The sequence below is a fragment of the Abramis brama genome (assembly GCF_963993115.1).
Source record: "Abramis brama genome assembly, chromosome: 6".
Lineage (NCBI taxonomy): Eukaryota > Metazoa > Chordata > Actinopteri > Cypriniformes > Leuciscidae > Abramis > Abramis brama.
Genome location: NC_139968.1, coordinates 11,345,320 through 11,359,408, shown reverse-complemented (window position 1 = coordinate 11,359,408; position 14,089 = coordinate 11,345,320). Strand labels below are relative to the sequence as shown.

Sequence of the window (14,089 nt, the reverse complement as noted above, 5' to 3'; positions counted from 1 at the left end):
GAACAGCAGAAATGATATCTTAAAAAAATATATATATTATTTTCAACTCAAAAGTAAATATGCATAGATATTTTGATACACTTTAATTTGTTATTTTGCAAGTAAATAAATAAATCAATCTCCCTAATCTAATTTAAGATGCTATCATCCACCAACTGCAAATCTGGACCTAACCAAAAAATAAAAATAAAATAAAAATAAGGATAGTCTCATAAACATAATTTGCAGGTGGTTGCAGTGGTTCAGTGTTCTACATTTATGTCAGAAGGAGGTCCATTTTCATCCAAATGTTTGATTTACACTTAACCTAAACTAAACAAAGTCTAGAGAAACTACTTAATAGTCTATTTTCAGTAAGACTCATTAAATATAAAGTTATAAAGTGTTTGCGTGTCTGCCATTGTGTTTAACTTGCATCATGCCAGATGTACGGTGGCCGAGAGAGCTCAACGCGCAACTGAAGAAAACACATGCAAATAGAAAAAACCCCAGCAAATTAAGAAAAACCCTTCATCAGTTTGACAAAACATGTGCTACAAATACTCACAACGCAACCAAATACACAAACGCGAAACTGGGCCTGAATGTTGAGAATATGAATTGTCTCTAAAAATGCTTGTTTACAGTTAAGACTAATAAATTGAAGTTCAAAGTGGTGGTTTCTGTGAATTATTATGCTAATCTACTAGCAAGACTAGTACCATACAGGCACGGCGTCATGGGTGGGCCTGACGGGCCTAGGCCCACCCACTTTTCAACAGGCCCACCCAAAAAATAACTAAAAAATAATAATTAATATATTCTAATTTTGTCAAGAATTATAAAAAAAAATCGTCAATAAGCTCATAATTTGTACTAAAATAGTCTAAATGTTTAGTTTTAAAAACAATTTTAAAAAGCTGGCTATGTCTATTTTGATGTTTCTGCGCAAGTTCAGCAGACAGTTCGGGTTTGTTCCGATCAGAGCTCGTGAGTGGAGAGCGCATTTCTGAATATTTATGGAGCTATTCTTGTGCCAATAAAAATGAACGTAGCTTTTCAAGAAACTAATGAAAATATAAATTGAAACTAAATAAATTATCTCTAAAACTGAAAAAGAATAAATCGCAGGCAAATTTTTTGACTTCGTTTTTAATACACTGCATGTTTTGCTAACTGTTTATCATATTTCAATCGTCATCTGAACCTACAAATGCGCTTCCAGAGTTTTCATTTACGCTTCTGAAGTTTTCGTTTACGCTCCCTGAGTTTTCGTTCGCCGTTCTGACACATTTCTCTCGTGGGGGCGGGGCTAGTAGCAGTGTGTTCTCATTGGTTACTGAGCTTTTGATTGATCGCTTCGTGACCTGGAAGTGAAGACGTCAGTGTTTATGTGTTAAATCAAGTTATTTATTTTCTAATAAGCTCTTGCCCAAACCAATATTAAATTTCAGAGTGTGACAGGTGTACAGTTCACCATTTGGTCCTTAGGGCAGTTAATTTATCTCATTGACAAATGTATGATTATTGTACATTGTGGAAAAACTGATAAAACTAGTTACAAAAATGATCTTAGAAAATTATTGAGTGGCATAAGTTATTCTGTTTTTAAATAACAGCTGTATATTGAGATGTGGTGGAAATGACATTTGTTCATTGCAGGTCAGAAATTTAAAATATTAACAATTTCTATTGTAATCTAAGTTTGTCCTCTTACAGACCTTAAAACTAGACAAATTATTTAAACTTATGAGACTGTTACGTGACTTTTGAACAAGTTTGTTTTTATTCAACTTCACAAGCCTAAAAGTGCCCCTAGTTGAAGAAACACCCAAATATTTATAACCTATGTTACATGATCCTATATTCTGACACATAAACAGCATAGAAACCATAAAATAATTAGACCAACATTTACTTCCATCAAGCAACTAAATGGTTGGTATTTTTATAATTAGTATTAATATAATTGTTACATTTAATTTATTGCCACACTTTGATATGTAAATTATATTATCAGAAAACTGAATATAGCGTTGTCAGGCTTTTATTTGTGCTTAAATGGATAAAACAACGGCGCTGCACACTCAGCTGCTCATAAACATGCCTGCTATAAATTTGACCTGCCACAATATGGCGCTGTTTTCGACACTCTTGATGCTTCCCGAAAACATTCAGGGGAAAGCCTCAGTGCTTCATGAGGCTTCATTTGCCCATCCCTAGAGTAATGGTAGTGTTACAAAAATGCATTGCTGAAAACATATCACCTAAAATAAAGGCAGGTCGGCAGCCATGTTATGACCGTAAAGCATACATGTAACACCTGTGGTGGTAAATGATTGGTCTGAAAGATGGTCAAATATTATCACAGCACTCATTCACCACATCACAAAGGGTGGACAAATTGAATAATGGAGAGCAGCTTACGTTCTGCAAGTGAACGGTGCTTGTGGTACCATCCGAATGAGGCACAAAATCACTTTCACAGACATTTTGATTGTTCCCTGCTGATGAAATGACCTGCCTAACTCAACCCGAGCTGCTGAGTCTTTGGCCATTTTCAAGAAACTGCTGAATACGCATCTTTTTCATCAACACTTGACCCACTTATACTAACATTTTCAATTAAAAAAAAAAAAAAAACTTGCAATATGTATTTTGTCACAGGTCGGGATGGGCCAAGCCGGACTGCGCCCACCCCTGAACCAGGACCACCCTGAGGAGCGTGTCAGAGACGAGACGGAGACAGAATTTAAAGGGATAACAGTTCTTTTTATTAAAGTTAAAAGTAATTTGAATAACCTAAACTAAAATTTTCCTTTCTTCTTCTTCCCAGGGATCGAGGCGATGCAGTGGTCTCCGGGGCCCACTCCCACGCCGGTACAGGATTCACAGTGGCCTGTGATGGACCGATGGGTTTCCACAAGTGAGTATGCGGTCGGGGCTGTTCCTCTTCCCTCACTGATGCAGGGTTCACAGGGACCTACGACGGGCAGGTGAATTTCCACAGGTGAGTAGACGGTCAAGGCCTTTCCTCTTCCCGCGCCGATGTAGGGTTCACAATGGTATGCGATGGACAGGTAAGTTTCCACAAGTGAGTATGCGGTCGGGGCTGTTCCTCTTCCCTCACTGATGCAGGGTTCACAGGGACCTACGACGGGCAGGTGAATTTCCACAGGGGAGTAGACGGTCGAGGCCTTTCCTCTTCCCGCGCCGATGTAGGGTTCACAATGGTATGCGATGGACAGGTGAGTTTCCACAAGTGAGTAGATGGTCAGGGCTCTTCCTCTTCTCACACCGGTGCGCAGTTTACAGTGGCCTGCAAGGGACAGGGACGAACAGAATGGCGACTTCAAGCAGCGTGCGCAGTTCTCACATTCACTCTCTTGAGATGTCCCCTTTCCACTATGTGGACAGAGTGTGTTGCAGGAAGATGGGCACTTCACACGAGACAGGTGGGCTCTGGAGCTGCAGCAGACCTGAAGTCAACAGGCGGAAAAGAGCTTCTTCAGACAGATGGATTATAGGGCGGCAGCAGACTCGAGTCGCAGGCTGAGCGAAGCTTATGTGTTGCAGGGGACAGATAACTTCACACCATGCAGATGGACTTGGGGTTGTAGCAGACTGAAGTCGCAGGCTGGGCGGAGTTTCTCTAGGACAGACAGAATCAACTTTAACAGCAGTATACAGTGCTCACGTGTGTTGCAGGGGACAGATAACTTCACACCATGCAGATGGACTTGGGGTTGTAGCAGACTGAAGTCGCAGGCTGGGCGGAGTTTCTCTAGGACAGACAGAATCAACTTCAACAGCAGTATACAGTGCTCACGTGTGTTGCAGGGGACGGATAACTTCACACCATGCAGATGGACTTGGGGTTGTAGCCAGGCCCGGCTGCAGGATGAAATGACTGAGGGGGCATGTGAAATTGTTAAGGGGGCTTAACACCATCAATGAACAATACACACTGATAACTTGCTTAGTAAAAAAGATAAGCCAGCGTAATTTATTATGCATATATTAACCCTTTTACGCTTAATTTTAATATTCTAACTGACTCCCATAGTGAGTTTTTTCAAGGCGACTGTTATTTTAGAACGTTCCCCCTTAATGTTTCCATGGCGACGCGTCATAATTTGTCACGTGACACACCGCAACCACAATAACACTGACATGTATCGCTTTTATTTCCTTTTCCCTTTTTTATTCAAAATATTCACAAACTTGCTTACCATGTCATCAACTATCTGATATTCCGATTCTCTGCAAAAAAGTGCAGAGAAAAGTGGTCGGTGAACTGTGAGAAGAGTAAACTTTATAGTTAGCCTACTTCCGTGTTTGTCTGATATGAATAACACACGTCGGCAAATTATATTTGAATAGATTATTATTGCTGCTTCCACATACATCAGTGTGTATTTTACAAACTCCAGATGTATTGTTTTACTAGTGCTTATGTGTATTTAAATATCTGAAACCTAAAATAAACATTGTGAGGTTGAAAACGCTGTGATATGACAGCGCTGCGCGCGTCCGTCTCTGGCTCAGCGCCAGCCAACGCGCGAAAGCACAGTTTGAATCTGGCAGTTATGTCGTCAATGAACATTCTAAATCCCATATGTGTGACCGTACTCTCAGCACTGAAATAAAAATCCCATATACCACTCAAAAGGTTAAACATTTCATTTGTAACCATGAATACAAAAATGAAACTGAGGGGGCACAAATCAGATCTGAGGGGGCAATGCCCCCTTTTGCCCCCTCGTGGCGCCGGGCCTGGTTGTAGCAGACTGAAGTCGCAGGCTGGCGGAGTTTCTCTAGGGCAGACAGAATCAACTTCAACAGCAAGTTAGTTTGACTCACGGATGCTGTTCCTTCTAGTCCTCAACAGATGGGGCCGATCGACATTATCAAGCTCCAGTTACTGACAGTAGACCAGCACTGCACGTGGGGAGTGCACGGCAAAAGAGAATAAATCTTCCACACACACACACGGCACTTTTACTCCAAACATGCAACGTGAAGGGGAGAACCGTCAATTTAAGCACTGCAATCCACTTCAATAAGTGCAAATAAGGCCAGCACTCACCCAGAGGCCTCCGTGCCACAAGCAACGAGCTTCAATGTTGGGAAAAAGGGTGTCTCGGGGCTTTCCTCCACAGACATAGACAGGATTCACATCACCGTTCCAATACGGGGGAAGAGGATAGGAGATCGCACATTAATCAGTGTAATTCACTCAGTGACGTTTAGATAGCACAATCAAAACACTCCAATCCACCTTAAATTCAGTGTTGAAACATGTAGGTAAGAGATCCAATGGTACGATTACTTATCTCTCTCCCTTCCAGGCGAACGGGGTATTTTCACAACTCTTTCACACTCCTCGAATCCCATCCAACACACTTGCCCCTGCACACCACAATTCTTCTCTGCAACACTCAAATGGAACGACGTCTCATGGGGGAGAACCACCCAACAGTCTCTCTTCGCTGGCTTTTTATATCCTTCTCAATGCCCACATGGCTTCGTCATGGCTCTAGATTAATTCCCCACACCTGATGTCGATTTCCTCATCCCGGTTGACAAGGCAACAGATACTTCTTTACACGGGGGGTGGTGCGTCCTTGTTATTATACCGGAGGGAACACAATTGCGGCGAACTTTAGTTCCGCCCTCTCATTTGTCACACCGTGACATATTTGCTTGACTAACTGGGACTAGTCACAGCACTTACATCTTTGCCCTATTGTTGGTTTGATTGCTTCTATTGTTCTCTTCATTTGTAAGTCGCTTTTGATAAAAGCTGTTTGGCACACTAGCTGTTTTTTTTTTCTGCAGTGTCAATGCCTTTTTTTTTTACATGGGTTATATGGCTAAAAGACATTTCCTATGTAAATCCATTGTGCTTTTATTGTAGCATAATGCATAAACAATAGTTTATGTGTGAATGTGCTTTATTTTAAACTGATTTCAAACCCACCTCTTTTCTCTCACAACCAGGATGTACACAACCTCGAAACGCATTCCCATCTGAGCCTCACTGCATGCCATCGAGACAGGAGAAAACAAAACGGTTTTGCACAGTGATAATGTGCGATATAAAAAATGATAATGCATCTGATATGTCATGTCAGCTGAAAGGGAAAATAAAACCCAGAGGTGTAAAGTTTGCCTGTTCACAGGGTCAAGAAAGAAGGATCACATTAGCATTAGTCTTAGCATCTCTATACTGGCTAACAAGGAAACAAAACCACAAGGATCACAATCAGAAGCAACCATTACATGTACAACAACTGACAAAGTACTTCTTCTTCTTCTTCTTTAGGGTTTATCGGCAGCTTGCATCCATTAATGTTGCACTACCGCCATCTTCCGGATTTATTTTCCTTTCATGTCCATTTACATCATATTCTTCTCATCAGACCTGTTCTTGATAAAAAAAAGAAAATATTTCCTCTGCTTTGTTCATTCTCCCCACTTTGCAGTATTTCCCTCACTCCTGTCCCTATTATTCCAACTTTTCCTAACTCTTCCATCATATTTTTCCTCTGTTCTTCATATTGTCTGCAACTCAACAACACATGCTCTATAGTTTCTGCAACCTGACAACAACCACAAAAACCAATTGGGTGCTTTCTTATAATGTGTAGTGTGCTATTCAAATTACTATGACCTATCCTTAATCTTGTCATAACTATTTCTTCTTTTCTATTCCCTCCCCTATTCTTCACAACCCCTACTTTATTTTGAATAGCATACAAATGTCTCCCTTTAGTTTCCCTGTCCCACTGATTTTGCCATTCTCTAATGGCTTCTTTCCATATTATACTCTTTCCTTCAGACTTTGACAACTTAATATTTACTTCAATATTCTCTTTTTTAACAGCTTGTTTAGCTAACTTGTCCACTCTCTCATTACCCACAATGCCAATATGAGCAGGAATCCACATCAGTTGAATCTCATAGCATTTTTCCTTCATTCTTGTGTACATTATCAATATTGAATACAGTAAATCCTGATGGCTATTAGATATACCAGTCATGAGACTGTATAAAGCTGACACTGAATCACTTCCAATCAAAGCTTTTTTAATTTTGTTTTCCTCAATCCATTCTAATGCTATCATAATAGCGTATAATTCAACTGCATACACACTCAGATCATTTGTTGTTCGTCTGCTTATCTCACCTCTTTGATTAAAAATGTAAACTGCAGATCCAGTCTTTCCTGTTTCTGGATCCTTTGATCCATCTGTATAAATCTGAACATACTCTTTATATTTAAAATCTATATCTCTATAAAATTCCGCTGCCAGATCTTTACTATTACTTACTGCTTTGACTCGAAGTAACTTAAAATCAACTTCCATTGTTTCTAGCTTCCATACCGGTGTATCAGGCCATGTTACTGTTGGGCAGAATTCCTTTTCATATACTCCCAATTCTCTCGCTGCCTCATCTCCTATCCACCCAAAACTGAACTTTTGTGCTCTCTCCCTTTCCCAATTATCTTGTAGTATTCTTTTAGTTGGATGATCTCTGTGTCCTTTTAGATTTACCCAATAATTTACTAGCAATTGTTTACGTCGAATGTTCAATGGCATTTCTCCCGCTTCCACCTGTAGAGCACACACTGGTAACTGACAAAGTAACAAGTGAAACACAAGGATACACAGGGGCAAACACGCTTAAGGTAATGAGGAAACAAGATACACCTGGGGAGACTAATCAACATGAAAAACTACAAAGAACTACAAAACATGGCACAAGACAAGAAACAACAAAATGTCCACACAAGACAAGGGGAACACAAGACCGTAATCATGACAAGCATGATGACGTACTTGATTAATCAAATACGTATATGTCTGACGCATGCACGGAATGGGATGTTTTTAACACGCCTGCATTAATCTTGTATTTAATGTAATGTAAACTAATGCAGACTTAAAGATAGAATAAATAGATCAAAATGGTTTTTTCGTTTGACAAATTATTCTGTAATTTTAAATCATAGCTTTAACGTATTTAAACTTAACGCAACGAGGGCATAGTGTTTTGAATAGCCTAACCTAATTAATTTAATTTGGTCCTTGGAAAATATCCATAACTTTTGTCTTAATTTTTTAGTCTGTCTTATAAACAGTCTTCTGTGTTATTTGTTTCATAGTTCCGTAAAAGCAATGTGGCATTTTTTAATTCATGAATGAATCAAAAAGGAATGGAATGAATGGAAGTCCAACAAATTCACAAACTGTCAGGTAATATGAATACAATGAAAAAAATATAGCCGCAAGCAGCCATTATCGGGGCCAACCGCAAAGAAGACGATAAGACATGCCAACATGGCTGGGAGTGTCAGACCAACTGCAGCAAGGAGCAATTAAAGACATTTAAAGATGAATTGGCAAAATGGCTGAAAAACCATACACATTAACTGAAAATATGATTTAATGGATTATCACTTTCGACCAATAGGTGGCTATTGTCATGAAATCCATAACTTTTAGTCGGCACGGTCTGGAGATGATACGATTTGATGTTGGTGAAAATCGGACAAACGGGGTCTAGGAGAAGTTAGAAAAAGTAGGTTTTAAAGAAAATAAAGATGGCGGACAGGAAGTTTGGCTGACTATGGCAAAATTGATATCTATGTTTTTGGCATAACCCAAGGAATCTATTAAGACCAGTGTCACTGTTACAATAGGCAAATTTATTCAAAAGCTATTAGCATTTTGGACATTTTTTAATAAATGTTTTACCACAAAGTGGCGCTGCCCCAAAACTATTTAAGTACCTTCAAGGCATGGTGCCGATGACTCATACCTAGTTTCGTAACGATACGCTTATGCGTTCATAAAGTATAACATTTTATATCACAATACTGTATTGAAGTCAATGGCAATTTCATGTTTTGTTCTATTATAGCGCCAACAAGAGGCACAATCCCACTATTTTTTGTATGTGTCCTCAGAGTGAGCCCATACATGTGTCAAATTTGGTGAAACTCTCTCATTTCGCTTTATAGACATTTATATGTATAAACACGCAATTTTTATGCCACTTACTATTAATTATTTTGACATTTGGGCATTAACATATGGCCAGCGACCTATGTTTTCAAACTTTTGATGGTGGTTTCGTCCGATATTGGCTTATAACGGTTTCGAAGATATTGGCAAATGTTTTTTTAAGCGCTAAATAACAACGCTACACAAACCGGAAGGCGGAACCTGGCATGTTTGGTATCATTTGACTCGGCAAGGATTCAGGAACCTAATAAGATGACTCCAGTGAAAATCAGCATTTGAAATTTTCATTTTACTGCTAGGTGGCGCTGGTTCGAAACTTCTCAGGCTCCTTCAGGGCATCGTACTGATGACCCATACCAAGTTTTGTAACAATACGTTCATGCGTTCACAAAATACAGCATTTTAGTGCAAAATTCTAAATGGCCAACACCCAAAATGGCCGATATGGAAAAATTGTATATCATTTGACTCGGCATGTTGCCCCAAATCTAACGAGACCGCTTATATGATTTTTGGACAAATTGTTCAGAAGTTATAACAAAAAATAGCCATTTTTCGTATATCCAGACCAGTAGGTGGCGCTACGCCGAAACGCAGGCTGAAGCCTCAAGTACCAAGTACCAGAACATGTACCAAGTTTGGTCTGAATAGAATAAAGCATTGCGGATATACAGCCTTGCGTCTGTTTTTGGAAGCTCTACGTAAAATTAGTTTGCGCAGTATTCCAGAACAGTTTGACGAATCGGCATGATTTCCATAACTTTTTGTTGACATGGTCTGAAGATGATCTGGTTCAATTTTCGTGATAATCGGAGCAATGGCCTAGGAGGAGTTTGAAAAAGTAGAGTTCTCTGAGTCATAGGGTGCAATTGAATCGTCTTGAGCAAAGGAATCATTTTATTAGGATAATTTTGTTTCTAGCCCATACGGTTCAACAGTTATTAGCATAAACATGAGTGAAACTTTGGACCGTTGGTGGCACTAGAGGGATTGAGTTAGAGACTCCAAATTTGCTATGGTGACATGTCAGACAATCTTCTATCTGTGTGCCAAATCTCACAACTTTCCCACAAGCGATTCTATGGGCTGCCATATGGCGCTTTTCCACTGCATGGTACGGTACGGCTCGGTTCGGTACGGCTCACTTATGGCGCATTTCCACTGCATGGTACGGTACGGCTCGCTTTGGCTCGCTTTAAATGGTACCTGGTCTGTTGAGGTTCCAAGCATACCGTACCGATACTAAAATGTGACGTGAAAGCACTGCAGATCACTTATTGGTCAGACAGAATCATCACTACCAGCGTAATTGTATTTGCGACACGAGACACTAAACCCGCTAGATTTAAATAGCCAGTAGACAACAGCCAACGCTGTAGCACCTCTTTATAAAGTACTTGCTTGAAAAAAGAAGATTTTTACTAACTGCAGTGGAAAAGCAACCGAGCTAAAGCGAACCGAACCGTGCCGAGTCGAGTCGTACCACGCAGTGGAAAAGCGAAGCAAGCCGAACCGTTCCTAACAAAATATATTAATTAGCCTACATTACACTTTGCATGAAAAATATCAATGTGCCTTTATCCAGGGAGCGCTCAATCTCTATCTAAGGCAGATTTTTCCTTCAAAATAATTGGAAATTGAGTGTAGTTAAACATAGGATCTCCGTTATTGTTTCGAGCGTTTTAGACGATGGTGTGAAAAGCAGATGAATAAACATTTAGGCTATTTGACTTGACTGAGGCGTTATTAGTCATGTGAGACCATCTTTTCTTTCATTTTAATGTCATTTTTTGTTTTTTGTATAATGTAATAGGTAATCGTGCGTATGCGATTTTAAACTTTCATGACGTAATCGAAACCTACTACAGAGCATGCGTGTTAAAACGTCAACTACGTATTTGATATCAAGTACGTCATCGTGCTACAGGCTGCAGCGAGGACTTCTTGACAAGTTAGGGTTAAAACCAAGCGGCAACCTGCATGTCTCTCTCTTGAAACCAACACGGAAGTGACTTAAACTGCAATTCATCGACTGGTCGCTAGAGGCTGGATGCAAAACAGAGTCAACTTTACAGCAGAAAAAAAATGTGTTTACAACCTGGTGCAAAAAGTGATTTGGTCTATATAGCTAATTTTGCCCTTCATTACAACTGTGAGGGTGGTGAATTTTTTTTATAACTCATCCGTTTAAATTATATTAAATTATATATTAAATATATTATATTATATTTGTCTGCTGTCTGTTGGCCGTCATGTCACCTCAGCTTATCCCGCCTTTTTGCTCTTTTTCGTTTATCCGGGAGTGACGCGCGGTGACGCACTACCAAGATGGCGACGTCCGGCTCCGCCCACTTTGGGCTTCAAAAATGCTCTTCAGAAACCTACGGGTGACGTCACGGACACTATGTCCATATTTTTTTTTTACAGGCTATGGTTAAAAGATATAGTACATTCAGTGCCCTAGATGACGCAATACATAGTTCCCACAGGCCAATTAATGTCACGTGACCTCCCCGGAGACGCCATCTTTGAGGGCAAAAGCTGCTGTGTTTACAATGTTTTACCATACTGTCTATGAGTTTTACAAGCAAATTTCGAATATTTCTTTCTATTTATAATGTTACGAAAATCATGAAGAGACAAAGTGACAGAGATTATAAAGAGATTCTATTAACACAAGATATAGAGAGGTACAATGCGAAAATTTCAGTCATAAATGGTGTGGATCCGTATGCGCTAACAAAGGAAGCACTGAACACTGATTATGCAGCTTTGCCTCAGATACAGTATTATCATGTGTACCATTATCTGGTATTGGCTAGGAGTTTTAATACATGTGAGCAATTCCGAGCCTGGAAATATGTGCATGAATATGAATATACACGGTATGAAAATAAATAAAACTCGCATGCAAATTAATTAATTAATGTAATGCGGAACTACTTTATACGCGGGTTCTTTAGGGACATAATCTGAGATTGCCATGCTGGAATGTGTGTGTGTGTGTGTGTGTGTGTGTGTGTGAGAGAGAGAGAGAGAGAGAGAGAGAGAGAGAGAGAGAGAGAGAGAGAGAGAGTCGCGGGCGCGATCGAACAGTGGAAACAATGTTGTTTTTGTATGTTTTTAATATCTCGTCATTTTGTGCATACAGGACATAATTCAAACTGCAAAGTGTTAACTTATATTTGTGTAGGCTACACTCGCAATAAAAAACAACAAATTCTTGCGTGTTTTGAGGGAGTTTCTTTCCTGTTTATCCTCGCCAGCCATAACCTCCGTCGTTGTTCTGACAAAAGCTTAGTCTTCTCACATTCATGAAGTCTAATGACGGGTATACTGTCAAATCCAAATTTAACTGAACCTCCGACACGATTTAAACATCCATTGACCCAGCAGGAGATCACCATTTTCACTTTTTATCACGAAATTAACTCGCTTCAGCTTCTTCTACTATTGTTCTGCCCACAGAAATGGCGCCGGGTCGGCAAATGCCCGTATGTTGTGACGTCATGTGGGAACTATATTGCTTATTTTGTAGCAGAAATAAACGGCTGCAGAAAAAGTTATGTGCCATGCAAAATGTAAGGAGTATAGGCATTACAAATATATGGGAGTAAAGATATACTTATTCAATAATGTAGTCAAGTAGAGAGTAAAAGTATTTCTTTGACACTCAGTAAAACTACAAAGTATCCAACAAGATACTTAAGTACAGTAACTAATACAATTTACTTACAAACCTTACACCACTGATAAAACCAAGATTGTAATGTCAATTTTAAAAAGATTGCATATTTTATTTGTTTATCTGCATCATGTAATGTGACCTTTAACTGACATTAGAGAACTGTGAACATTCAAATGTGTTGTTAAATTACTGAAATATTTACTTAAAATGTTTTAGGTTAAGAGGTTCAGCTGAGAAAAAATGTTTTGGAATCTCTGCTATTATTAAAGCTGTACTTCAATGTTGGTCTTTTGACTCCATAGGCTGCCAAAGGGGTTGAAAAGAAGCATGTACAAACTTGTACCATTCTTTTTTTTAAACTATGAAGCAACACCCATGTTCACTTGGACTTTGGACAGCAGTTTTGTTGAATGTGATAAGTTTAAATACAGACATAAACTTTTTTTATTTATTTAGCTTCAGAACCTGGATTTTACATTGAACAATTGTGTAGTGACCCAACACTTACCAAAATTGTAAATAACACAAATTACCATAAACTGCATGACATGCACAAACTGTGATTTACCAGCTAAGCACTTGAAATGTGTTTGAAACTCTACAATAGTATAAATATTAAAACAATAGTAAAACTCTGATAAAACCACTTCTCCATAATAATCAAACAATATTAAAAATAAAATCACGTACCTACTACTGGAATCCTACGGCAACCCTAGAAGCTTTCTCTCATTCACATGGGGAAAAAATGTACACTAGCTAAACTAGTTCCACAGTCTGTTGGCTAAGCACTTTGTCCCTTGCTGTAGAAAAAGCCCCTCCCTCACAACCATAAAAGGGCCTCTGTGAAAGGGCATGTAAGTAAAAGTTGTTAGAAGGCAGCTGAGGCTTTTGTAATTTTTTTTATATAAGCCTACTTTATTTACCTCAGGAGTGTTTTCTATGTGGCTGCGAGTGGTAAAGAAAGTGCACGACTTGAGACTGCTACAATTCAACTATGAGCATGGATTAACAACACATTTACACATTTAACCAAATCAAAATTTATTTTCAAATGGCTTGTCATGAACTGTGACAGTATTGAGTGCACAATGCAGGAGAGTACAAGAAAAACAGTCTTTAATTGTTAATGTTCCAAGGGACACGCAAGAGAATAACAGAAATCCACATGAAACACAGAAAACAGAAACAGAAAACTGGGGACTTATACACAGAAGATGATTGACTGGAACACAACAAAGGAAAAAGGGAACACAGAGCATACATGTAATACATGACAGTTACAGAACAGCTTAAAATCTACTGCAATAGTCATAATAAACATACGTTTTGATTCTATTCATTAGATACATAATGTGTGTTTTTAGTGCTGTCAATCGATTTAAAA

The 14,089-nt window shown here is 39.1% G+C and overlaps 1 protein-coding gene across 6 annotated transcripts in view; it reads right to left on the bottom strand.

The window, feature by feature from the left end:
- LOC311084350 (CD276 antigen homolog) overlaps window positions 1-13,472 on the bottom strand; it is a 56,141-nt gene extending 42,669 nt beyond the window's left edge. For 2 of the 6 annotated variants that reach the window (XM_084116321.1, XM_084116320.1), the window contains exon 1: window positions 5,963-6,048. In XM_084116321.1, the coding sequence (XP_083972447.1) occupies window positions 5,963-6,033 (71 nt within the window). In that variant the 5' untranslated portion in view covers window positions 6,034-6,048. Of the gene's footprint in view, window positions 1-5,068; window positions 5,619-5,962; window positions 6,117-13,392 lie in introns of those variants that run through there. The other 4 variants (XM_084116323.1, XM_084116324.1, XR_014606492.1 and 1 more) reach the window with 4 other exon arrangements.
- Between the last annotated feature and the right edge of the window lie 617 nt (window positions 13,473-14,089).